The sequence below is a fragment of the Rhinopithecus roxellana genome, chromosome 10 (assembly GCF_007565055.1).
Source record: "Rhinopithecus roxellana isolate Shanxi Qingling chromosome 10, ASM756505v1, whole genome shotgun sequence".
Lineage (NCBI taxonomy): Eukaryota > Metazoa > Chordata > Mammalia > Primates > Cercopithecidae > Rhinopithecus > Rhinopithecus roxellana.
Window position 1 is genome coordinate 130889338 of NC_044558.1, and position 27941 is coordinate 130917278.

The 27941-nt window shown below is 35.0% G+C and overlaps 1 protein-coding gene across 1 annotated transcript in view; it reads right to left on the bottom strand.

Moving 5' to 3' along the window:
• Window positions 1–18082: 18082 nt before the first annotated feature.
• The window catches only part of SOX5 (SRY-box transcription factor 5), a 694017-nt gene continuing 684158 nt past the window's right edge, over window positions 18083–27941 (bottom strand). Inside the window, exons 14-15 of the mRNA XM_030939629.1 lie at window positions 25028–25244; window positions 18083–23099 (exon numbers count right to left, since the gene is read on the bottom strand). Of these exons, the coding sequence (XP_030795489.1) occupies window positions 22796–23099; window positions 25028–25244 (521 nt within the window). The 3' untranslated portion in view covers window positions 18083–22795. The remainder of the gene's footprint in view (window positions 23100–25027; window positions 25245–27941) is intronic.

Here is a 27941-nt window from a genome sequence, read left to right on the forward strand (position 1 = left end):
AAGGAGGCAGTAGTGGATCCATCTCCCTGAAGACAGTCTGCTCTGGAAGGAAGAGAAAGCCCTGAGGTACCAGCCCACATGTGTTCCAATGGTAGCATTGGGAGAGCAAGTAGAACTCATAGACATGTGGTCATGCTAAGTTCTGTTACCTATATCTAGAAACAGATGGGGACACAGGAAAAATGAGCAAAGTGGAAATGAAGCAATGGTAATTAAGTAGATTCCAACAATTAGAAATATGTCAAAAAATGGTCAGAGGCAAGTGTACCAAGCAGAGAACAAACCATTTATTCCACATTGGGTAGCTATATTGCTAACTGGTAATTTTTAAAGTGTTACTATGGCTTTGGGGAACTAGGAGTCCTTGATATTGTTCTTAATTTCAAAAGATATTTCATCTTGTGCCTATGCTTTTGTTGGTGCCTCAGATCTCTGTTGGAAGCTGTAACAGCACAAATATAGTGTAAAGCAAAAATAAAATTCTAGGGTCTGTTTTCTGTAATGTGATGTTATATCAGAGTCAGGCCTTACCAATGGACTGAATGAAACCTCTTCTTGGCCAAGAGGACCCAAAGAAACCTGAAAAACTAGTTCAGGCCATGATGGGAATGTGGGGTGGGACATGCCTCATTATACTGTCCTCTATTTGGAGTTTAGGCACAACTGACCAGTATTAACATAATTTAGAGATCCTAAGACTGGCAGAACAGACTGTTCATAGCAATAAGATACTAAGTCCAACCTGACTCTGATGTAACATCACATGACAGGAAATAGACCCTAAAAGGAAATCAAAGTATTTTACTCCAAAATATATTTCTTTGACATATTTTGAAATGTTTCTCCAAAGCTGTCTCTTGTTGGGGAAATTTGCATTCTGTATAGAATCCCCTTTCCTTATTAGGTCTCTCTGGGGTCTGACACATTTGATAAGACACATTCACATCTATTCTCTTTGAAGCCTGCTACCTGGAGGCTTCATCTACATGACAAGACCCATGACTTCCACAACCCTGCCCCTTACCTTAACTAAAACTGACTTCAACTCTTCAGGGAGAGCATAACCCTTTCAATCAACTGCCAATCAGGAAATCTTTACATCCATCTATGATCTGGAAGCTCCGGCTTCCAGATGTCCCATCTTTCCAGGCTGAACCAAGGTACACCTTATATGTATTGATTTATATCTTTGCCTGTAACTTCTGTCTCCCTAAAACGTATAAAATCAAGTTGTAATCCAACCACCTTGATCTCCTGTTCTCAGAACTCCCTAAGGCTGTGTCATGGGTCATGATCCTTAACCTTGGCAAAATAAACTTCTAAAATGATTGAGACCTGTCTCAGATACTTTTTACTTTACAATAGAAAACTTGAGCATTTTCAATCACAATGGTCAGTTATAAATTGCTCAAAAGCAAATATTTGAGAATTTTTTTTTCTTTTCTTACAAATATACTTTTAGATTAAGTAAATGGAATATGTGATTTGTGTTTGGAACTTATTTAAAATACTTCATGATATCAAACTTATAAAATAAATGATGTGTTTTGAGAAGAACTGTGTCAGAACACAACTTATAATTCTCTGTTAGAAATACTATTACTAGTATTATTCAATACTATATATGATTAATTCTAAAATGCACTTTTTAAAATATTTTTAACATCTTTGGAACCAAGATTCATCTTGCAATCAATGTGACAAGAAATTATCATATTTTAGTTTAATTGGTGACTTTTTTTACTTTCTAAATGTCCATAGATTTAATGGTATGCTTTATAGAGGATGGCTGGAGTCTTTGAGTTAATGAAGATATATGTGTTGTTACTTCTTCCTGAATGTGCCTTTCAGTCAAATCTTTACCTGTGAATTACAGATTTTGCCTGTGAATAAGGAAAGGGAGCCCTCATTTAATAAGCCATATAATTCTCCTCCAACATCTCATGTTCCATGAGCTTCATGCAACCACAGTTTTGCTCATTTCCTTGCTCACTTGGATTACTTCATCAACCTCCTTGCTCATCTCTCTTTCTTCAGTGAAACCAAAGATAGGGCCATATACAATTCTGCAACTTAAAAAACAATCATGCCCTAATGGTAGACTAGGGCTGGGGGTTGAGAGAAATGAAGATTGGCTGCTAGTGGGTGCAGATGTCTTTCAGGTATGATAAAAATGCTATAAAATTGACTGTGAAGATGATAGCCCAACTCTGTGAATATGATAAAAACTATTTAATGAAAACTTTAAATGGGTGAATTGCATGGTATGTGAATTATGCCTCGATAAATCTGTTATACATTTAGTCTTAAAAAGTAATTATTATTTTCTATTTCTTAATATTTTCTGGATAAAATACAAATTTTTGTGATGTTCTTCTAAGAGAAGGAAATGAAAGTACTGGTTAAGAGCTCAGTGGCTGGAGGTGGGGGAAGAAAGATAGCCAAATAAAAGCCTCCACTGATCGTCCTCTCCACAGGAACACCAAATTTAACAACTATCTACACAAAAAGCAATTTCATAAGAACCAAAAGTCAGGTGAGCAATAACAGTACCTGGTTTTAACTTGATATCACCAAAAGAGGCAACAAAAAAGGTAGCAAAGACAGTCTTGTATCACTGACGCCACCTCTGCACCATTCTCTGGCAGCAGCTTTGTGGCTTGAAGACTCTGTACAGTCAGGTGAGGGAGAGCTCAGTGATTTTGGAATTTTGCACTGGAATTCAATCCCACTCAAACTATTCTGAAAAATAGAGGAGGAGGGAGTACTTCCAAACTTATTCTACAAGGCCAGTATTACCCTGACACCAAAACCAGAAAAAGATACATTAAAAAAACATAGAACTACAGGCCAGTATCCCCAAGGAACATTGATGCAAAAATCCTCAACAAAATACTAGCAAACTAAATTCAACGACACATTAAAAAGATCATTCATCATGACCAAGTGATATTTTCCTCAGGGATGCAAGGATGGGTCGAGATAAACATACCAATTAATGTGATACATCTTATCAACAGAATGAAGTATAAAAACTATGTGACCACTTTAGTTAATGCTGAAAAAGCATTTGATAAAATTCAATATCCCATCATGATAAAAAATACCCTAAAAACTGGTTATAGAAGGAACATATATCAACATAATAAGAGCCATATGTGACAGACCCATGGCTAACATCATACTGAATGGGGAAAAACTGAAAGCCTTTCCTTTAAGATCTGAAACACAGAAAGGATGCCCACTTTCACCACTGTTATTCAGCAATGTACTGGAAGACCTTACTAGAGCAATCAGACTAGAGAAAGCAATAAAGGGCATTCAAATTGGAAAGGAAGAGTCAAATTATCTCTGTTTGCAGATACAATAATCTTATATTTGAAGAAACACTAAAGACTCCAAGAAAAACTATTCAAATTGATAAACAAGTTTATTAAAGTGGCGGGATATAAAATCAACATACAAAACTCAGTAACTTTTTTTTTTTTTAGTTGGAGTCTTTCTCTGTAGTGCAGTGGCACGATCTCAGCTCACTGCAACCTCTATCTCCTGGGTTCAAGTGATTCTCATGCCTCAGCCTCCTGAGTAGCTGGGATTGCAGACGCCCACCACCACACTTGGTTACATTTGTATTTTTAGTAGAAACGGGGCTTTGTCATGTTGGACAGGCTGGTCTCGAACTCCTGATCTCAAGTGATCCACCCACCTCGGCCTCCCAAAATGATGGGATTACAGGTGTGAGCCACTGTGCCTGGCCCTCAATAGCATTTTTATGTGCCAACAGTAAGCAATATGAAAAAGAAAATTAAAAAAAAACTTATTTATAATAGCTATAGATAAATACCTATTAATGAACTTAATGAAAGAAGTGAAAGATCTCTACAATGAAAACTATAAAACATTGATGAAATAAATTGAAGAGGACACTGAAAATGGAAAGATGGTCCATGTTCATGGATTGGAGGAGTCAATATTGTTAAAATATCCCTACCTACCCAAAGCAATCTATAGATTCAATGCAATCTCTATCAAAATATCAAAAGTCATTCTTCACAGAAATAGAAAAAGGAATCCTAAAATTTATATGGAGCCACAAAAGACCCAGAATGGCCCAATCTATCCTAAGCAAAAAGAATAAAACTGGAGAAATCACATTACCTGACTTTAAATTACACTACAGAGCTATAGTAACCAAAACAGCACGGTATTGGCATAAAAACAGACACATGGACCACGGAATAGAATAGAGAACCCAGAAACAAATCCACACACCTACAGCAAACTCATTTTTGGCAAAGGTGCCAAGAAGGATAGTCATTTCAATAAATGGTGCTGGGAAACTGGATATTGATACACAGAAAAATGAAACTTGACTCCTATCTGTTGCCAAATACAAAAATCAAATCAAAATGGCTTAAAAACTTAAATCTAAGACCTCACACTATGAAACTATGACAAGAAAACTTTGGGGAAAATCTTTAGGGCATTGGACTGGGTAAAGATTTCTTGAGTAATATCCCACAAGCTCAGGAAACCAAAGCAAAAATGGACAAATGGGATTGCATCAAGTTAAAAAGCTTCTGCACTACAAAGGAAACAATCAACAAAGCAAAGAGACTTTATGACAAGGGATTAATAACCAGAATACATCAGGAGCTCAAACAATTTTATAGGAAAAATAATCTAATAATCTGATTAACAAATGGGCAAAATATCTGAATAGACATTTCCTAAAATAAGACATACAAATGGCAAATAGGTATATTAAAAGGTGCTCAACACTATTGATCATCAGAGAAATGCAAATCAAAATTACAATCAGATATCATCTCACCCCAGTTAAAATGGCTTCTATCTATAAAACAGGCAATAACAAATAATGGCCAGGAGGTGGAGAAAGGGCATCCTTGTACACTGTTGATGAGAATATAAATTAGTACAACCACTATTTGAGAACAGTTTGGAGGTTCCCCAAAGCTAAAAGTAGACCTACCATGTAATCCAGCAATCCTACTGCTAGGTATATATACCTAATAGAAAGGAAATCAGTATATTGAAGAGATATCTACACTCCTATGTTTATTGCTGCACTGTTTACCATAGCCAAGATTTGGAAGCAACGTAAGTGTTTCTCAACAAATGAATGGATAAAGAATGTGGTTCCTATACACAGTGGAGGACTATTCAGCCACAAAAAAGAATGAGATCCTACCATCTGCAACAACATGGATGGAAGTGGAGATCATTATGTTTAGTGAAATAAGTCAGGCACAGAAAGAAAAACTTCATTTTCACTTATCTGTGACAGATAAAAATTAAAGCAATTGAATTCATGGAGATAGAGAGTAGAAGGATGGTTGTCAGAGGCTGTGAAGGGTAGTGAAGAGAGGGAAAGGGGCAGGGGTGGTTAATGGATACAAAAATAGAAATAATAAATAAGACCTAGTATTCGATAGCACAACAGCGTTACTATAATCAATAATAATCTACTTGTACATTAAAAATAACTAAAAGAGTATAATTGGATTGTCTGTAACACAGAGGATAAATGCTTGAGGTGATGGATACCCCATTTAGTGTGATGTGATTATTACACATTACATGCCTGTATTAAACTCTCTTATGTACCCCATCAATATATGTACCTACTATGCACCCACAAAAGTTAAAATAAAAAATAACTTAGTGACTAACATAAAAGCAAACTGAATTTGAATACCATTTACAATTTATAATACCCTGAGCAAATTACTTATCTTGTACTTCAGTTTCCTCCATTACAAAATGTAGAAATTAATAGCACTTTACTCATTAATTAATAAAGATCAAGTTACATAATGCATGCAGCAATGTTCTGAACTGAACTGTGTCCCACCAAAATTCATATGTTGAAACCCTAAACTCCACTCTGACTATATTTGAAGATATGGCCTTGGGGAGGTATTTAGGGATAAATGAGGGCACAAGCATAGAGTTCTAATGCAATGGAATTGGTGGCTTTATAAAAGGAGGGAAGACATCAGAGAGCTCTTTCTCTTATTTGCGGGTACCAGGGAAAGACCATGTGAGGACACAGTGAGAAGGTGGCTATCTGCAAGCCAGAAAAGAGCCCCCACCAGAAACCCGATTTGTTAACACCTTCGTCATGAACATCTGACTTCCAGTACTGCGAGAAAATAAGTTTTTGTTGATTAAGGCACCCAATTTGTGTGTTTTTTTTTTCTTTTCCTTTTTTTTTTTTTTATAGTAGCCAGAGCTGAGTAATATAAACAGGTTTAGCATAGTTTCCACAATCTAGAAGCTGCTCAAAAAATGTTAGTAATATTAATAATGTTACAGGACTCCACCACTTACCCAAAGTTAGTCTTTGGGTTAGGGGTTTCCTTAGTGTCATGCCTTCTGTGGTCACCAGAAAGATGTTACAGGAAAGGGGTCCCAATCCAGATCCCAAGACAGGGTTCTTAAATCTCGTGCAAGAAATAATTCGGAGTCCACAGTGCAAAATGAAAGCAAGTTTATTAAGAAAGTAAAGAAGTGAAAGAATAACTACTCCATAGAAAGAGCAGCCCTGAGGACTGCTGGTTGCCCATTTTTATGGTTATTTCTTGATGATATGCTAAACAAGGGGTGGATTATTCATGCCTCTCCTTTTTAGATCATACAGGGTAACTTCCTGATGTTGCCATGGCATTTATAAACTGTCATGGTGCTGGTGGGAGTGTAGCAGTGAGGACAACCAGAGGTCACTCTAGTCGCCATCTTGGTTTTAGTGGGTTCTGGCCAGCTCCTTTACTGCAAACTGTTTTATCTGCAAGGTCTTTATGACCTGTATTTTGTGCCGACCTCCTATCTCATCCTGTGACTTAGAATGCCTTAACCGTGTGGGAATGCAGCCCAGAACGTTTCAGCCGTATTTTACCCAGCCCCTATTCAAGATGGAGTTGCTCCGGTTCACATGCCTCTGACAATAACAATACATGCATACATATATACACACACAATAAGATTCTACAGTTGTATAGTTTTCAAAAATAATTTCCCAAGGATCTTTTCAGTCAGGTTCTAACTTGTCTTCCCAGCCTGGTCTCCTGACAGCTTCCTCCGCATTATATGTACAAGGGGTCTACATCTCTGAAACTGCCATACATTTTCAGAAGCCCATGAGTCTGCTCACATTGTTTCCACGTAGGGAAACACCAGGCCTGCATTCTCTATATGACAAACTCAAATCTACCCATTAGGCCCCAACTCAAGTTTCATTTCTGGGAAATATTTCTTTGACATTTCTAGTGATAATTAATAAACTCTTTCCTTTTGCTCCCATTTCCTACAGCATGACTAAAATGATACTTAACAAATATCCAGTAATCACAGCTCAAATGCTTTCTTTCTGTGGAGAGATGCTTATGTAAATGTACAAAACAACCAGATGTAACAGCTGGGAGTGCTAGTATTGTTGTTGCCCAGTGGAGGAGTCAGGCCCAGCCTAAAGGCATTCTAATTTGGATTAAAAACAAAACAATGTGGCTGGACACAGTGGCTCATGCCTGTAATCCCAGCACTTTGGGAGGCCGAGGTGGATGGATTACCTTAAATCAGGAGTTCAAGACCAGCCTGGCCAAAATGGTGAAACCTCATCTCTACTAAAATTACAAAAATTAGCCGGGCGTGGTGCCGTGGACTTGTAGTCCCAGCTACTCAGGAGGCTGAGGCAGGAGAATCGCTTGAACCCTGGAGGCAGAGGTTGCAGTGAGCTGAGATCATGCCACTGCACTGCAGCCTGGGTGACAGAGAGAGACTCTGTCTCAAAAAAACCCCCCAAAAACCCAAAAACAACAATAAAAAAACAATGTGCCGGTGGAAAAAAAAAAAAACCACAGGATGGATTCACGTGGTAGCCTACCAGTTGACATCCTCAGTTCCATAGCTTCCCTCTTTTTGTTAGACTAAGAACTTTTGTGAGTAGACACTGTCTTTTATCTTCAGTGCTTTACCCAATGTCTGAAAAGCAGCCATTATTGAATGAATAAATGAATGAATGAATAATTAAAGCAATGTGCCCTTCTTTTTAATCAAAATCAAAACAATTGAACCAGCCAAGAATCCTATGATTGAAGCAAAACAAGGCGGTGTGGTAGCTCAAGAGACAAACTCATTTTGGACGGATGCTCTCAGAGAGTTGCATGGCCCACCGCTGACACTATGTGCTTTCATCCAGCCCACAAATATGTCAGTCACGCTTTAGTGAAAGAGACAGATGTGAAATAGTCTATATGAAAACTATTATCACAAATACCAATTTAATTTGGAAAAACACAGTGATTTTCTAAAAAGACTTACTAGCATTCTCCAAAGTACCTGGTAAGGTACCTGAACCAGTTAGGAAGAGTTCTCTGTCCTTCCTTCTGTGGTCTGAGAAGTTCTGAGTTTGTCCGTTTTACTTGTTTATGATAAAGGAAAGGAGAAGGAAAGGAAAAGGAAAAAGAAGAAAACGGAAAGTGAAATCTTCAAACCAAGGAGAGACATTGGAAGAAATCAACCTGCTAGCACCTTAATCTTGGACATCCAGCCTCCAGAACTGTAAAAAAAATATAGCAGCCTAAACTGACTGATACAGCAACTATTGCAGTAAGTGAAAAACAATGAAAAAGCTCATCTATTTTTCAAACGTCACTAAAAAGTAAAGGGATAACTTTGAAACCTGGATTTGAATTTCAGTGCTTATGCAATGGACAGCATTGGCCCACTTCATTTTATCATATTTATTCTCTTATTAACTAGAGAGACATAAGTTAAATTTTACACTGATCCTACCATTGAGGGTTCTCCTTATTTCTCTTTAAAATTCTTTTTCAATAATTTAAAAAATTAAGGGAAAAAAGAATTAGTTGACTGTTTCAGAGTCAGTTTACAATCTGGTCCAATCTCCAAACAAAGCCAAGAAGCCTGTTTACATACAGTTTGTCTGCAAAGGGTGACTCCATCTCTGCTTGAATGGATGATGGCATTCTTCCTGCAGTTCCACACTGGAGAACTCTAAGTATTTACCTCTCTAAACTGATTGGATACCTGATTTCTTGCAAATTCCATTGATCAATCTCCGTTGTATACTCTGCAACAACAGAGAATGAGGCCATTCCACCTATTTTGTGACAATCCTTAGAGTACCTAATGACATCTTTTGTGGTTGTGCCCCAGATCTTTCTGCAGGCTACTTTTCCCTGATTCATTCTGCTGCTCCTCAGTTGACATAGTTCTAGAACCCTCACCGTTCTTCCTATATATATGTTCCTTGTTTTGTTTTCCCTTTCAAGTATGAAACAATATTCTGGGAAGTTTCCCCCAGAATATTGTTATGATGTCCTTATATAAACAATTTAAAAATGGCTTTTAGTACACTAAAAATTACTACATAAATTTTATAGAAATATGATCATCACTGTATGCAATTCATTAATAGAATCTGATAGTAATTATAGAATAGGGTAGCCTAGCTTTATATATTTTAGAGAAGATACAAAAAGAAATTTGGCATATTTATTTTTAATCATTTCCTTCAGGCATTTCTTCTTTTTGTGCTTTCATCTTTTTCCTTTCAACTCTTAAATTATGTTAGTTCATGTATCATTTACATATATAACTTAGAGTAGATATTTTCTGTTTTGCCTTGTGAAGATTCCCTGATGTTCTTAGGCTTTAATACTATACTTTCTAATCTGTGGTTGTGGAGTGTAAATGAGATTGTTTGCATATCAGAGTAATTTTGTTGTATTCTTAACCTCATTCAAGAAGAGTCAGTTGTAAAAGATAGTAACCTGGTTCATTACTACAATTTTACAAAATTTAAAAAAACGATTACCTAAACAATGCCTCAGGTAGCATCATTTTAAAACTCAATTAAAAGGCTGCAATTAGACAAAATTGGTGATAGTTTTTCCATAATCTTATCTATTCCTAGAAACTTAACTACTATCATCTTATGAGTGAAATCTTCCTAAAGTACTGTAAGTGACTATGGCTTTCATGCTAAATAATTGCTCAATAATAAATAAATAATTGCTCAATAAATATAATTAATTCTATTGATCTTTTCAAAGAATCATTTTTATAGACTTGTTCCTTTTCTCCATCATTCATTTTGTCTTTCAGTGATTTATGTACTTATATTTACTGTTGCTTTTTTTTGTAATTTCCTTAGGTTTTATCATTTCCTCTAGCTTCTTGAAATGGAAACTTAAGTCATTTTTCTCATTTCCTTTTTTATAATTTACTTATTTAAGACCATGCACTTCCCTTAAGCACTGATTTAGATGCATTGCATGTTTTGATAGGTCTTATCTTCATTCTAGTGTAGTGAAAATTTTCTAATCATCATTTTGATTTTTTATTGATTTATGATATTATTTCATATCCATGTAGTTGCAATTTTTAAAGTTATATATATTACTTGTTTATTTTTCATTCAATTCCATTGTGGTCAGAGAATATACTCTGAATAATTTATGGTGCAGACTCTTGTCAATTTTGGCATATGTTCCACAGGCACTTGAAAAGAATTTTGTTTTGTTTTGTTTTGAAACTGAGTCTTGCTGTTTTTGCCCAGGCTGGAGTGCAATGGTGTGATCTCAGCTCACTGCAACCTCTGCCTCTTGAGTTCAAGGGATTCTCCTGCCTCAGCCTCCTGAGTAGCTGGGATTACAGGCACCCACCACCATGCTCAGCTGACTTTTTTGTATTTTTTAATAAAGATGGGGTTTCACCAAGTTAGCCAGGCTAGTCTCGAACTCCTGACCTCAGGTGATCCACCTGCCTTAGCCTCCCAAAGTGTTGGGATTACAGACATGAGCCACCACGCCCGGCCGGCACTTGAGAAGAATTTTAATTTTATCATTGTTGTGATCTGCCTTCCATATATGTCAATTAGGTCATGTTTGTTAATTCCATTGTTCAGATCTTCTATATCATCACTAATTATCTTTCAGCTTGTTCTAGCAGCAATTGAATGAACTGTATTAAAGCCTTTTGTTATGCTAGTGGACTTGTGTATTTTTTTATTCACTTCTGTCAATTTTATTTGTTTTATATCATTTGCAGTTATAATATTTAGTATATGTACACTTTTAAAATTCTCATATCTTCCTGTTGGATTGAATATTTTATCATTATCGTTGGTAACAATTCTATCTCCTTTAGTCTGATATGATTATAGCTACAGTAGCTTTTTTTTCATTAATGTTTGCATAATATAGCTTCTTCCATGCTTTTACTTCCAATTATTTTGGGGTGTGTATATATATATATATATTTTTTTTTTGTCCTAATTTTTTGTAGAGATAGGGTCTCACTATGTTGCCCAGACTTGTCTTGAACTGCTGGGCTCAAGTGATCCCCTCACTTTGGCTTCCCAAAGTGTTGAGATTACAAGCATAAGCAACCACACCTGGCTCCTGGGTTACATTTCTTGTGGTAGCATATAGTTGCTTTTTTTTTAAAATTGTATTCGCTCTGACAAGTTAAATTTCCTTTAGATCAAAATTTTTTATTTCTTTTTTCACTTCTGTGAATAAGTTAGTTGTACACTCTTTTTCACCATTCTATTTTTGATTAGAGATCAGAGCATGCATCATTGACTTCCTGATATTGTTAGAAATTTAGAATCTTTTAAATCCATTTAAACTTTTTGTCTTTCCATTATTATTGTCATGTGTTTACTTCTATATTTATTTAAAAATTGAGAAGGATTGTATACAGATTCACCTCATTTATATTAACACACATATGTTATCATTTTCAATTCTCTTTAGTTATAGCTTCAGTTCCATTTTTCATGTAGAATCATTCCCTTCAGCTTGAAGAAATTTATTTGATATTTCATTTAGTCAGATATGCTAGTGATGAATCCTGCAAACTTATTTGTCTGAAAATATCTTATTTCACCTTCATTGTGATACAGTAGTTTTTGTTGTGTCTAGAGTACTAGTCAGACACATTTTCTTGTGGCACTGTAAAATTGTGACTTCATTGTTTCTTGATTCCATTTTTCTATTGAGAAATCAGCTGTCGATCTTATGGTCACTTTTCTGAAGATAACATTTTCTTTTCTCTCATTACTTAAAAAAATTTATCTTTATCTTTGGTTTCCAATGGTTTCACTCTAATGTTATATGTGGGGTCTTTGTTTGTTTGTTTATACTGCTTGGATTACTTGGGTTTCTTGAATCTGTAGAATATCTTTGATCGGTTTTGAAAAATTCTCAACAATCACCAGTTTAAGTATGTCTTGTGATAAATATGTATATTTTAAAATTAAACTGTTTTACTTTTCACTAATCTTGTGCTTTTCCATTTAAATCTGATTATTTATAGCGTTCACCTTTTTATCTATTTTGAGGATTTTCATCAATTTTCTTGTATATATTAGGTATAGTTATGTTAACATCTTTATTTGCTAACATCACTATCAGTATCATTTGCATATCTGCTTCTAATGTTTGCTTTTCCTTTGATTAATTTTTGAAAATATAAATACATAATTTATTTAAAAATAATACATTTTATATAAAATAAAATACATTTTCAGGCATTTTTGTGTATTAATTTTTTAAAAATTAATTCCTAAGCATTTTATATAAAATTAACTACAAAGAACCCATAGATTTATCTTTCATCAGAGTGGAGTTTCTGATTATACTTTCTTATCTAATAGGACTAGGTCAAAGAGCTGATCACTTTAATCTTATCAGGGATTTAGCTGTGTTGAGGCTGATTGGCAGTTTAGTAGTACTCAGGCATCCTTTATTTTGTCTCAGGGCATGATTTTCCCAAGATTTGCTTGTGAACATGGCATTTGTCTCCTTAACCGTGAAAGACTACAGGGAATTCAGATCTGCTCTTCCAATGTTCCCAGCCCAACTTTCTAGTATCCTTACTCCTTCAAGATGAAATCTGGCAAACATCAAGAGGCAAACTAGCTATATGCTTGAGGTGGGTCCTCTCTTTCTGGTTTGTCTTTGTTTTTTAAGCAGTAAATGCTTTCAGTCTTTCTTTTAGAAACTCTGTCATACACTGTCAGCAGCATTCCACAAAGCCCTACAACTCATCAAATATGTTATCAGTAAAACTAGTCTTGCATTTCAGGTCCTCAGGACTCCAATTTGTCACTTTAGAGCTACACAACTGCTTTGCTGGTTTGCTTTCTTCCAGCAGTTGCCAAAGCTTTTATAGCAACACCCAGAATTTGCTTATGCCTTCACTAAATAAAAATGGCTAGCAATCATCAGTTTCACTTTGAATGGATTCTTGCTTCTCTAGAACTGTGGTTCATCTAGCTCTCATTTCTTCCAAAACTTTTTAATGTTTTTAAAACACAGTTTTTAAAATTTTCCAGCTTTTTCTAGTTCCAGTAAGAGGCTGGCCATTTACCACCTACTACATACTATTTGGAAGCAGAAGTCTCAGTAAATATTAAAATGATTCTTGTTTTCATTTGAAATCCTGTATCACTTAGTTTCTGGTTCATTAATCATTATCTTATATTGTTTTGTTACGTAATGTGTGTTGGTCTTATTTCCTTGCACATTACGAACTTTGAGGGAAGGATTATTGTTTTCTATCTTGTATAGACCTATCATTATACTACACATAGCATAATTAAAACTCAATTTGAAACACCTGATAGTTTAAAAATCTAGTCTGGTGACGTGATATTCATCATAATCACAATTCTTCCAGCTTTATCCTTGTAAATTCTTGTTTAATCATATATCCAGTTATCTATCTATATGTATACTATCTCTCTGACCCCTTGCAAATTGTCTTTATAAAACTCTGCTCAAGGACTGATATACATAAAACAAACCTACAGCTTTTGTATATCTATTTACCAAAAAAAGATGGGTATTTGAATTGTTTCTTATTCCTTAAATGTGAAATCTCTCAGAGAATTTATGGCAATGAAAGGCTTATTTCTCATTATAAACTTGCATGCTTCTTTCAATTAAGCAATACGAATTCTCTAATTCATGAAGTTTCTTATTTACTGTATCTGCTATGAAAATAAGATCTTGGAGTTGTTCTCATCAGTGTGTATACACACACACACACTTTTGTGTGTTATTGTATGTGCAGATATTTCTGTAAACACACATGTGCATGTATGTGTATATACACACATATATACATACACACATGTGTATGTTTGTCTAGTGTGTGGGTTGCTGTATGATTCCTTATTTCTTACTGCTTATCTTTTTTCTCTTTATTTGTGCTGTGTTAACTGTGTATTTATTGTAAGTCGAATCAAATTTTGAAAATGGATAAATGAGCCTATGAATTGACATAAGCTAACACAATGACCTAAGGTACCTGTGACTCATCAACTTTGGCAAGAATTAGGCTTTTCATTGTCAGATGGACCAGGTTAGCAGCATTCATTTAATATTTGCCAAATATTGAATCATTAAGACAAGAGAAAGACAAACCACAAAATCTCTTAAGGTTCCTTTTTCTTACCATTCATTTTTCCTGACTTGCATTTTTTGTTTATAAAAATGTCTAAAAATCTTTCCGTGATTCAAAGTCAGCCTTTATATGCTTAAACTTTGTGTGAAAAGTGTAAAATTTAGAAAGCTGTTTTGAGTTTGTTGACATGAACTTTGGGAATCTTGAAGTATTTGAAAAAATTAAGTGATCTTTTAAAGTTTTTACTATGACAATAAAAGACAAAGGTATATCTCCAGCAGAGGATTTGATAAGCCAGAGGTTAAGAGATAAGTGACATAATAGGCTATAATATCAAAACTTGTAGATCTATGGGATTAGTCAGTTAGGAGGAAATTGATCTCTTTAATGAGTACAATCTAAAATCTTCTCTTTGAAATCTACAGTTAAACACTTTTGTTCCCAAATTGTATACCACCAGAAATTTCAATCCATTTTCCAGATTTTAAGAAATATCTGCCAAAGAGTTCAAGACCAGTCTGGCCAACATGGTGAAACCCTGTCTCTACTAAAAATACAAAAATTAGCCAGGTGTGGTGATGCATACCTGTAATCCCAGCTACCTGGGAGGCTGAGGCACAAGAATTGCTTGAACCCGGGAGGTGGAGACTGCAGTGAGCCCAAATCATGCCACTACACTCCAGCCAACAGAATGAGACTGTGTCTCAAAAAACAAAACAAAACAAAAAAACCCCAAAAATCTGCCCATAGAAAACCACGTTGTTAATTCTGCTCATGTATGCCTACCCAGTAGAAGACAATGTTGCTAGGATCATTTCCAAATAAAAATGACAATTCGTGTATTTATTTGGGGTCTACTAGTGACTGACTGTAGTCCTAAAGAAATTTAAGACTAAAGAAACTTAGGTTCACACAACCAAAATTTTAAATTTGTACTCTACACAATTGTAGGTTTGAAATACAAGGCAAAAAGAATCCTTACTGAGGGTCAATGCTGGAGCAAGTTGAATACAGTCAGCCTTTGGTGTAAATAATTGCCTAAATATGTTCTATGGGTCCCCCTACCTTCTTGCAGGACCATGTGAATTTATAAAAAAATTATCACAGCAGTAATTTTTATAAACAAAAGACTTTATTTCAAATATATTTTACAGTTTGTGTGTAATTAGGATTGCTTTCCAGATTGTGAAATTTAAGAATAAATTGAACAAGCAATGTACAAAATAGTGGTGTTTACTTAGGCCTACTGAATTCCTACAATTGTTCTTGTAGTTTTTTTTCTTTTTAAATTGTATGGGTGGAGACATCAATGATAACACAAATTTCATCCTCTTGGTTATATTTTGAATAGCAACAAAGTACCATTCCATTCCATATTTGTTTGCATCTTTAGAAACTGGCAATAAGGGGAGTAAAATCTCATGTATCTGGACCTAATTGAAAAATGATAATGTATTGTTAACAGAGCTGAACCAATTCATTCTTTGTGGTAAAAAGTTTGCTAAGCAAATCGGTAGAATAACTAAAATTGTAGGACAGATGTTTAGCCTCCTTAAGAAAACATACTATTTTAGAGAACTTTTAGCAATACTATTGCATACACTTTACATACTAATTACAATGCTTACTTATAAAACAGGTCTTCTCAGCTAGCTATTAGATTGCTTTAGAAACTCAAGAAAATAGATTGGATTTTTTTCATAAACATTCTTTAAATCAGACATTGAACTAATAATTCATGCTTACCTTCACCTCCATTGTTATAATTGAGGTTTCAATGATGATGTGAAGTTATAGAGATGACTTCAGAACTTTTAAATTTGGTAAGAATGACAGTATACTGATTTTAAAAACACATACATGAACTTCAAACACCAGCAACTAAAATTAGCAAAATTGAGATTTTAAAAAAAGAAGGTGTTTCCTTTTCACTATTGCCAGTATTGTTTTTGTTGTTCAAGGCATTGGCAATAGGAAAATAATCTATTATTATATGCTAGTCATAAATATTACATAAGAAACCAAAAAACCAAGGAAAGAAGGTTTCCAAGTAAACTTTATTTGGTAGAAGAAAGAGGGTGGTGGTTGGGGCTTTCCACCTTGGTGAGCCAAGTTTCCTAAACAAGCAAGATTTTCCCCATCCACATAATACTTAGCATATCCTGGTAATGTTATTTCCTGAAGAAACGTAGGGTGAGATCATGACCAATGTAGTGATAGGTGGTCCATTCTAAACACTGTACAGAATGTTTACTTCTCAACTCCTACGATGGATAGTTTCCTTTCAAAGAACCTCAATTTGTTTTGCAAATATTCAGTGGGTTGTAGTTTTCTATGTGTGTTATATTTGTAGTGTTCCTCTTGCCTGGAGTCTCTGAAGTCTACTGCTTTGCCATGATGGGCAACACAAGACAGGGAAACAAGGAGTGGCAACGTGGTTCTGATGGACCAAATGCCCTCCAAACAATAAAGAGAGGGACTGGGAGCTCCTTAAAACCTCAAACCCTTGCCTACTTACTGACCCTGTTTCAAGGTTTTCTCAGAGGCCTAAAGAGAAAGTATGGTAGGTAATAGGAGTTGCAGAATTTGACATGCAAAGAAAAGGTAGGCAGAGGAAGAGAAAAATATCCCCACCTCCTGATTGTTTTGGAACATAAGAGTATGCAGAATTATTTAGAGCTGTTAAATAGCAAAAGCTTTGTTCTATCCCCAGAGATTCTGATTCACTACATCTGGGGTTGGGCCCAGGAATCTACATTTTTCACTGTTAATTCTGAAGTAGGTGGTCTATGGACCAGATTTTGTAAAATACTCCTGTTAAGGGATACAGTGGGCAGTGTTTCTAGAATAAACCCTTTTATATACTTGTATTCATTTGAACCAAATGTTACCTGACCCATTGTCTTGATACCTATTTAAAAAACCCACCCACCCACCCACCCACCCAACCAACCAACCAACCAACCAAACACCCTTATATGAAACTATTACATAGAGAACTATCAAGGTAGAAAAACATATTATGGTGGAAGAGACAAGCAAAAATGGCCATTGAAAGGAAAGGAGACTTCTTGTTTTTAACATTCACTAAAAAAGTTTAAGGTAGAACTCAGAGGCTAATGTTAAACAATTCAGAAATATCCATTATTCAAAATTAGATACCAGCGAGGTGAAAATTATTTATAGTTCTTAGTAATTTCATGATCTGAAATTTATAAATCTTCTATACAAAGAAAAGGATAAAGCACAATTCTAAAGCGTAGAAATCCTCCATCCCCCACCCAAGGATAGTGTCCAGCCAGGGAAAACAACAATATTAAAGGTGCTTTAGACTGTCGGGTTTTCAATTGTGTTGAATCAATTACATATAAGAACAGTATCTTTTGACAGTATGGTGAAGCTAGATCTGTCTGAGTGAAATGCATTATATCAAGTCCTGACTGTCTTTCCGGGAATGTCCACAGCTAAAAATTAAACCTTTAGTTCTCAAAGTCAACTTCAATAAGAGGGATTATTTATATTAAAAACAAGATTAAATTTCCATACTTTCGTTCTTTTCATAATAAAACTAATAATTACACCCTCATAACAATAATTGTGAAAAGAAACACAGTATAATAGGTAAAGAACACATTTGCTGTTTTTATTGGTGCCTTGCATGGCAGTAATACTGAAAAAGGAGAATGCAAAAAAATAAAATAAAATAAACAAAAAACAAAAACAAAAAACAGGTTGGTGGCAACCCACATCTTTTTTTAAGAGCACATAAACTCCTGTTTTATTTTTATTGTGGCATGAATGATAACATAAAACCAAAAACATGAAAATATACAACTTATATTACACTATGTGTTATGAACAAAATATAAATCTATAACTCTATGTTATATTTACATAATTATTTATTTCATTAAATTTCAAGTGAGATGGTAGGTTGCACATACTTTGTTTTAAGCTCCAGGCATTTGATTGTCTCTTTTCTATTTTTTTTTTTCCGTTTTTACTTGTAAAATCCAAAATGTTAGCAGGACTAAGAGCTTTAGAGCCAGTGGAGCTATATAAATACTGTTTTAGTGAACCAGTGACAGAAACACTGGGGAGGACAGGAATCAATCAGTAGGAAACTCAACACATCATCTTCAACCTGGGAAGTTGATAGTTACAGGAAACTTTAAAATTAAATACTGTAAAAGCCTGGCTAAACCAACAGCTATGTCCTACAAGACAAAGAGATACCTGAACCACTTTAAGTGGCCTTCATAGTTTTCCTTGTGGACCCCATAAGTTTTATTTTACTATTAATTTGATAGACAAATATCTTATAAACCTGTTTGTAAATATACAGTTGTTTATTACAATTCAATAATTTACCCATTAGAATGAATGAAAGTGTAATTATTTTTTGTTTTAAATGTGATATAAGAGGTTTCTTCTGGGAACAGTCACAGCTTCCGGATTACGAAAATATCTGAAGTTGGACCAAAAAATGGTTAACTTTCTTTAGATGAATTAAGGTAAAATTCTACTCCAGAAATCAAATCTATAAAATAGCTTCACCAAAGAAAACTTTTTTTTATATTTGTTCTTTATAAGAGGATTTGGTTTTAACAATGATGACTATGTTCTTTGGGAGGGATTTTATACATGGTTAACTCTTAACTGCAGATGCCCAATGAACTTTAAAAATGGACTTCAGTAATTTAGGTATAAATGTATTGAAGAATAGTTTTATATTTTATCCAATTGTAGTAACTTAATCACTAAGTTATTATTAGTAACTATAAATGAGTAACTTTATTTTCTCCAGTGATGTTGTCTTAGATTCATATGAAAACAGGACTATTTTTAGAGAAACTGACTACAACAACATTAAAAACCAGAATTCTGGCAAGATTATTTCTCAGTGTTGGGGCAAGTGTGTGTGTGTGTGTGTGTGTGTGTGTATGTGTGTGTGTGCGCGCGCATGTGAGAGAGGGAGAAAGGAAAAGAGATAAAGTGTGAACAGACAGATAAGAAAGCAGAGAGGAGGGAGACTGTTATGTTTTAGTCTGATCTTTTGATCTTACTCTCATTTTCTTTATCTTTTTTGGTCATTATGAGGCACAGAAAAAGAATACAGGGTTTTAGGATCCTTTACCAAAATTATAAATCAACCAATGCCAAAAAGGCAATGTAGTAACACAGTAAGTTGCTATTCATAGCACCTTTTATCAAGTGACTTCAAAGCACTTTCAATATTAATATAACTATTTTTGCTTTTGTTTTCCTTTGGGGAAAACTAGGGCAAAGAAAATTTGATATCCAGTGAATTAAACATCAGAACAAGAGAACAGAATGCAGGGCTATGAACTTGCTTTTTGTTTCAGTTCATGCACAGTTTAGTCTCGGACATAAACCTAACTAAAATCAACTTTTGAATTTCAGCAGTTAAAAGTCACCATTAACAATTTTGTTTTCCCCTTCAAATAAAACAAAATAAAACAAACAAACAAAAAAGACCAAACACCAACGTGTTGTCAATTCACTGGTAAGTGTGTTAGAATTGGTTTCAGCCACGAATGCCTTCAATGGCATCTACCTGGAGCTAAAACAAAGTATTCTTGTAGCCCAAAGTCATGAAATGAAAACAAAGCATCTTTTATAACATGGTGTAAAGTAAGTATCCAGCAAACGTGAGAGGTGAACCCACATAAATCAGAAGGAATTTGTTAACAAAGACAGAGAACAAATTTTTTAAAAATCTGTTTTCACATTGTACATAAAAATGATATAAAAACAAGTGTCTATTTTTTCCTTATCCAGAGTGCTTGAAAACAAAACAAACAGAAACAAAAAAAAAATTGGCTCTAGATGACTGTGGCAATTAAATAACTAAAATGAGTGATGAGAGCATAAGTTAATTAAGATTGAACACGACCCTCCTATTAATTCACTCCTTTGTTTTAAACATCAGAACTGATATTGTTGGGGCCAAAATTCTTAAAAAGGAGAAAACTTATGGAAGGAGAAGTAAAATTGTGGGTAAATGTGTGTGTGTGTGTATATATATATGTATATATATACATATACATACATATATGAGTTGGAGATGGAAATTTGTTTTAAATATCTAACAGCTTATTGGCTGCACTTCCAAATCAGAGCAGAATAAAATAGAAAGGGAGAAATAAAATAAATTATACATAACTTACTAATCTGGGAACAGCTGACCATTATTATTATTATTACTATTATTATTATTATTTTATCATCATCATCATTATTACAACACTAGCAAAAAGAGGCAGTTCAAATGAAAGTAAAGTCATCAAAAACAAACTGAAAAACAAACAAAATGAAATCTCTGACATGCAGGCTATGATCAGCTCCTCCAAGCAAAACCCCAGAGCAAGTCTTCTGAGAGAGAGAAAAATAAAAGGGATTTTTTAAAAATTATTATTTATACGTAAAAATCCGACTTTAGGGTGGTGTTTCGGGGGGTGAGATAGGAAAATGATGACTGGAGTGAAAACTATAGCACATCGAGCTACTAGTTGCAGTATTTACTATCTGATACTTCAATACAAATAATGGCAATTGACTTGAAATGATTTTGCATTTATTTGTACAGGCCCTACAACTGCCTTGGCATTTGGCTGGCAAAATCTACATAAGCAGTCCCATCACATTCAGTTGTTGCTCTTCGCAAATACTCTGCTCGAACCAAAGTTGGACTTCAGTGGATTCATCTGACAGCAGGGAAGAGCAGTGGCAAGAATCCCTGGGTGCAGTCAGGCTCCATTTTGTTGGACTGCAATGACTTTTAATTAAATCCTACTTTTTATGGCATGAACTACACATGGCCCACACTTCTGAAATGCTAAAGGCCTCCACCTCGTTTCATGGAGGGGTGAAAAATACCTTATAAAATCATCAGTTTCATTTCCTGATCGGGAAAGGATGGAATGTTGAAGAAATAAGCTAATTCTATTTGTCTGAAAAATGGCCAAATATATTCAATGAAAACAATGATTGTTTTGCTCGAAATATCAACAGGAAAAACAAAAATCACTAAGTAGCAAACGTTAATGGAACCAACTGACCAGGGAGAAAGGACATCTGGGAGCAGTTTGCTAGTAGCTTCCATGTTATACATGCACACCTCTATTACACAGGGCCACCTGATCCATCCAATAATCATCATATTAGACATTTAAAAATATAATTTCTGAGCCCTATACTTGGTTACGTTGTCATTTGAAGTGCAAAGTCAAGGTCAAGATTATTTCTAGACCAGTCACTTGGGAGGATGTGGGATTTCATCCCCAGATGTGGGTTTAACTCACAATGGTCCAACGTTATTCCTATTAGTACCATAATCACACACATACATACACACAAAAATCCAAGATCAGAAAATATTTTTCTCTAAATTTCTTATGTCTCTCTCTCTCTTTTCACCTGAGAACAGCACCTACAGTTTCCATTAAAAAAAAAAGTCAAATCTCACCAGCTGCTGGTATTTCAGGTTTTTCAAGGGATTGTCTAAGATTTAACACTGTCCTAACTTAAGAAGGAACAGGAAAAAGTAAAGGGAAAAAATGAACTTGGTCAACACTTCAGTACAAATTTGGCACTTGCTCAAAGATGTAGTGTGGTGTGCAATAGATAAAGAAAGTCCTCTAAAGAAAATAATTGCTTATTTTGTGGTGTGTAGCAAGGAAGTTAAAAACAGGCTCTTTTTCCCTCTTCCCCCTCATGCACAGACTTCCATCTTTAAAGTATAGAGATGGAGAAGGTGGAGAGAAGTAAAGAGAAATTCATTTTTCTTTTTTTTCTGTCAGGTGCATTACAAAGAAAAAAAAAATGAAAGGAAAGAAAAAGAAAAGGAAAAAACCCAGAAACCCCAAAAAACAAAACAAAACTTATTTCTTTTTAAAAATTGTAGCACAAAACAACAAAACACATTCACAAGCCACTTGTTGGCACTGTGTACCTGAGTGAGAATTTCTAGAACATTGTAGAACAAACAGCCATAAAGTTTATTTAAAAAAAAAAAAAAGTTGACGGGTAAGACTTCAGTGCTTGGATGTAGCAGCTGAATTACTGGCATTATTTTACCCATAGCTTATTTCAATCTCTTGTTGTTGATATTGTTGTTTGCTTGTTGTATTTTTTTTTCTTTCCAAGCCTTTTGAGGCTGAGGTCTATTAGTCAGCTGATGTCCCAACTATTTAAGACTAACAGTTAAAGTAACAGTCAGTGTATGAGAAAGTTAATGTGCTTGGCCACTGGTAAGGATGAACCAGTTAGGGCTTCTTTAAGTCCTAAGGTCACAACAATTTTTTGACCCTTATCAGTTGGCTTGTCCTGCAATATGGTTTTCACTGTCACTCCCATAATCTACATCTGGATCATCCTCTTCCTCGTCGTACTCATCATAAATTTCTCCATTGATGTCCTCGGCCTGTATCTCTTCTTTGATATGTGGCTCCTCTCCTTTCACACCATAAGTGCTCTGGATAACAGGCATCCCAGGCTCTGGGCTGCTAGACACGCTTGAGTGCTCCGAGGGCAGGTGAGGGGAGGGCATTCCAGCCATGGCGATGGCTCCAGGGTACACAACACCGGCAGTGGCAATGGGGATCTGTGCTTGTTGCCTGTCAAGAAAGGAATTCCCAAAAAGATATCATGGGTGAGTGAATAGTTAGATGTGGACTTTATTACATAATTAATTTGCTCAGCAATGTCCAATTCTAAGGTACTGATTTTATCTAATTGCCCAACATTTTTCAGACTGTATCCTACTTTGACTTTAATACCTTGTTGTTTTTTTTTGTTTTTGTTTTTGTTTTTTTTTGAGATGGAGTTTCACTTTTGTTGCCCAGGCTGGAATGCAATGGCATGATCTTGGCTCACTGCAACCTCTGCCTCCTGGGTTCAAGCGATTCTCCTGCCTCAGCCTCCCAAGTAGCTGGGATTACAGGCGTCTGCCACCACACCTGGCTAATTTTTGTATTTTTAGTAGAGACCAGGTTTCACCATGTTGGCCAGGCTGGTCTCGAACTCCTGACCTCAGGTGATCTGCCTGCCTCAGCCTCCCAATGTGTTGGGATTACAGGCATGAGCCACCACGCCCAGCCTAATACCTTACTTCTATGTAGTGCTTCATAGAGTACAAGACATTTACATGTGTTGTCCATCTTATTCTTAATCCTGTTTTGTTACTACTGTTTTATTAAAAAACTGAGGTGTAGAAAGTTGAAGCAGAAGAACCCAGGTCCTTCATTCCAAGTTCATTTTTCCTTCACTATAACATGCAGAAATAGTATTTTTCCCCAGAATTAAATGTAAAGATAATTAAATTTTAATGGGAAAATCCTAAAACATTAGAGTTCTCAAAATAAAACTTTACTGCCCAGAACACACCAGAGCTGAACAAATTCACACTATCCACTGAGTCTCTGAAACAGTTTTGGCCTCGTAGTGGTAGGAGGTAGGACCAGCTTCATGGATGTACAAACTGTGCAGCTACACTAAGGTCCCATACTTGATTTCAAGTTGTGCTGCCACAGACTTGAAATTCTTAATAACTTTTTAACAAGAGACCCTGTCTCCTCATTTTTGCACCTAGTCCTATAAATAACGTAGGTGGTCCTATTGGAAGGGATGAAGAGATGATGTTCATCTATGATTTTATTCATTCATATGTTTACCATTTGCCCAAGAACTGTTGGGCTCTGTGTTTAGCTTTGTAAGGAGTCATGTGCTTGCAATATGAATCACAGAGCCCTGGACAGAGCATGCAGCCTCTTCCAAGGAACTGGAGGGGACAGAGCAGATTCGAAAAGGTTTTTATGAGTTTTTCTCTGCCCACATTTAGAACAATATTTATTGTTCTAAGAAGCTCTTAGAAACTAACTTCTGTTTCAAATATGAACAACTTTATCTTGGGTTTTTTTTGAGAGAATTCTCTAGAAGCAATGCATTTCTGTAGCACATCTGCAACACTGTCAACAACCTGGCCACGGGAGAATTGTCAAACATCTCGGAGCTGCGTTCTCAATTCAGAATGAAACCTCCTGTTCACAACCTTGTTATGCTCTAAGTAGAATCCCTAGCTTGTGTGATCCACAAAGGTCACACGTGTACCTTGATAGTTCACTAACCTCTCTGTATTTAGAAATAAGTATTTTTTAATTTTGAAATGATTTTTATTTTGTATCGTCTAAACAAAGTTGTTAGTTTTAGAACTTATCATGGTGAAACTTAGGAAGTAATGCAAACCAATGAAGAAAAGAACCAGTTATACTTCTGAGTTTTTAATAGAAAACTTCAAAATTATTTACTTGTAGATATCTTGTTTTTAAACCAGTTGTTAACAAATCTCATGTTAGAGGAGGAACTTGCAGTGGATTCATACTGGCATATTTCTCAAGATCATGTGGGAGACTATTTGTCTCTGAAAATACTCTGAGCTCAGATTCTTTTTCAAAATGCCTCTTCGCAACTGAACAAATATGTTTTACATCCCATTAAGTATAACAGGAAGTTTGCTCCATGAGAAAAATAACTAAAAGGTCCATACCCAACATTGAAGTACTGCCGCATTTCCTGCCGCCTGTTGCGCATGATTGCCTTATATTCACCAATGCGCAGCTTTTTGCCATCCACGAGGCAGGTGCGCTTTGGCCTGGGCTTGTACTTATAATCAGGGTACTTCTCCAGGTGCTGCTTGCTGAGACGAGCTTGCTCCTCATAATATGGCTGTTTCTCTAGGTTTGTCATAGCTTTCCAGCGAGATCCTATGAAGAAAGGAGGTTAGGATTCCAATCTGCACAGCTTCTAAGCATTCTAAAAGAGATATAGCTGAGAACAAGAAAATCTAAAGTACAGATGTTGACCAAAACCCAGAAATACATAAACCTGTTTTTGGTTAGTGAGATCCCACAAGAACAGAGGTGGTGGTGGTTTTGTACCTAAAGACATAAACACTGGGCAGTATTTTTTTTTTTTTTTTTCTGGCTTGCATTCTAGTCAAACTTTTGTATTATGTACCTTAAAGCTCATAGATAATTTAATGGATATATTTCTCATTTATACATTAGATCATGATATAATTCACCTGCGAACAGAAAAGTTACATGATATGTTATCACACATTTTGAATCTGAGACTATCCAGTTACTGAATATTTTTATGTGGGAGATGTTTTTTACTATAAAAGTTCCCAACATATCTCATGTAGTCTCATCCTCCCCAAAATGTTTAAGTATTTTAAGCTTACAGGAATGGCAGTAATTAAAAATTCATTTTATTAAAACTTTATAATTAAAATTATAGTATTAATGAACATGGAGTGGGTAACTGCTATGTGCCAGATACTGTGCTAAAACCTTGACGTATGTTATATTTTTCCTACCTTTTACCTCAATCTTATAAAATAGACAGCATTTCTATTTTCATAGATGAGAAAATTGAGATTCAAACAGATGAACTAACTTAGCCAGGGTCATAATTATTGAAGTGCAGATCTGTGACTCAAACTCAGATTTGACATAACTTAAATTGTGCTATAATGTATGCCCTTTCCTACATATGGCCACCTACTATATAAAATATAGCAGAGGTCACAATTGCAGTAAATGTGTATTATGATTTTCTCTTAATAAATCAATTTCAATAACATACAAAGATGTCACTTCCCATGATACAGTCTGCATTAGTAATAATAACCCAAATTGTTTTCCCCCTTTCTTTTCACTATTAATTTTGCTGTGAATTTAGTTGGGATTAAAAGAGACAAGTTTGAAGCTTACATAGAATTAGTGTATGCTAATTCACATTTTAGATATGATTTAAAACTTGGATTCTGTCAGTATGGCTATGTGTAATAGAAGTAGTATTAATTTTTTTTTTATTAAGAGAGATTTAAGAATCTATTTGCAGATGAAGTGTGTTTATCTGCAAATAGTCATCTCAACTCAACGCGAGTGCATAAAGACTGAAAAACTGGAACTAGGATATCCCTACCAAATGGTCTTATACCTGCCTTCAAATGTCATCTAAGTAAGATCTTAGAAGCTTTCAAATGAGTTCATTACTCACCCATAACTCCATATCTTAAATGCAAATAGCTCACTGTTGAATAGCTCTTTCTTACACATGTAGAGAGTTCCTCAGTATGGGCTGTTACATTTATTAAAGCATGCAGTGAAAGAGGCAGTATCTCTTCCATTAGAAATGTTTCCATTGGAAGAGATATTGTATTACACAGGTATAAATATAGATTTTTCCAAATGTATAAATATAGATTTTTCCAAATCTAGAAAGCCAATATGAATTTATTCTATTTACAACATAAACTCAGGTTACAGTTCAAATAATAGAGTTTTTTTTTTTTTTTTTTTCTATTCCTTTCTTAAACTTCTGTTTAAATAGCATCATCCAACATTTTAAGTTGGTTGGTCAAGCCATATCATTTGTAGGTACAATCTCAAACTCCTTGTTGGCCCAGCATTATTCTCTGAAGATTCTTGAATACCATTATGTTATTCTCAGGACCTACATAAACACAGATATGGTTGTGATCCTATTGAACTAGCACAACCGTTTTAATGGATTTTCTTCCAAGCATTTATACCAGTTTTTTGAACTTCAGATCAGAGAGTGGAAAGTGAGCTTACCATAAATAACTCACAAATAGGAATACACTGAAAAATGGATCAAGGATGGTTGATCTAATATAAAATTTATTAGCTATCATTATCCCAAAATTCAAAAACAAAACCAGTATTTTCAATTAGAAGAGGAATTGACCAAGATTCTTCTCTAAGTTTAAATGATGTAAAGGCCAAAAGCTTTGGCCTCTCAAAGGAAAGAAAATATTTATGCTTTGAAGTAATCTGCCTTGGAATGCCAGAGCTGTTTGTGTATTTCCTACTATGTGCATAGTGTTGTATTAATTACTGAATATGTAGTAGTGAGTAAATAAGAAAGTTATAGTTCCTGTCTCTTTGGAGCTTATATCAGTCAGGGAATATACATTAAATATCTAATTACAAAATTTATTATTTTCCTTATAGTTGTGGGAAATACAGGAGGGTATGATAAGGAGGCAAGATCAATCCTCTGCAGGTCAGGAAGGCTTTGCTGTAGAAATTACTCCCATGGGGCTCAAAGAGAGAAGAACATCCTATTGAGGAAGAATATAATAGTTGAGGTCTTTCAGTGGAAAGAGGAATTAGACTAACTTAAAGAAAGCTGGTCTGGCTTAAGAAAAAAAAAAAGAGGAAAAAAAGATGCATGTATATAAAGAAATGGGATAATAAAAGATGTGTAAATTCTCAGATAAGTTGGCTTCCAAATCTGGCATGAACGGTAATTATAAAATAGTTTAACTCTTGATAGTATAATTTCTTTAAGAGTATCACTGACTCCTAAATTACAATTTAAAATATGGTCATATAAATCCAAGTCTTCAAAATTAAGAATCAAGATAG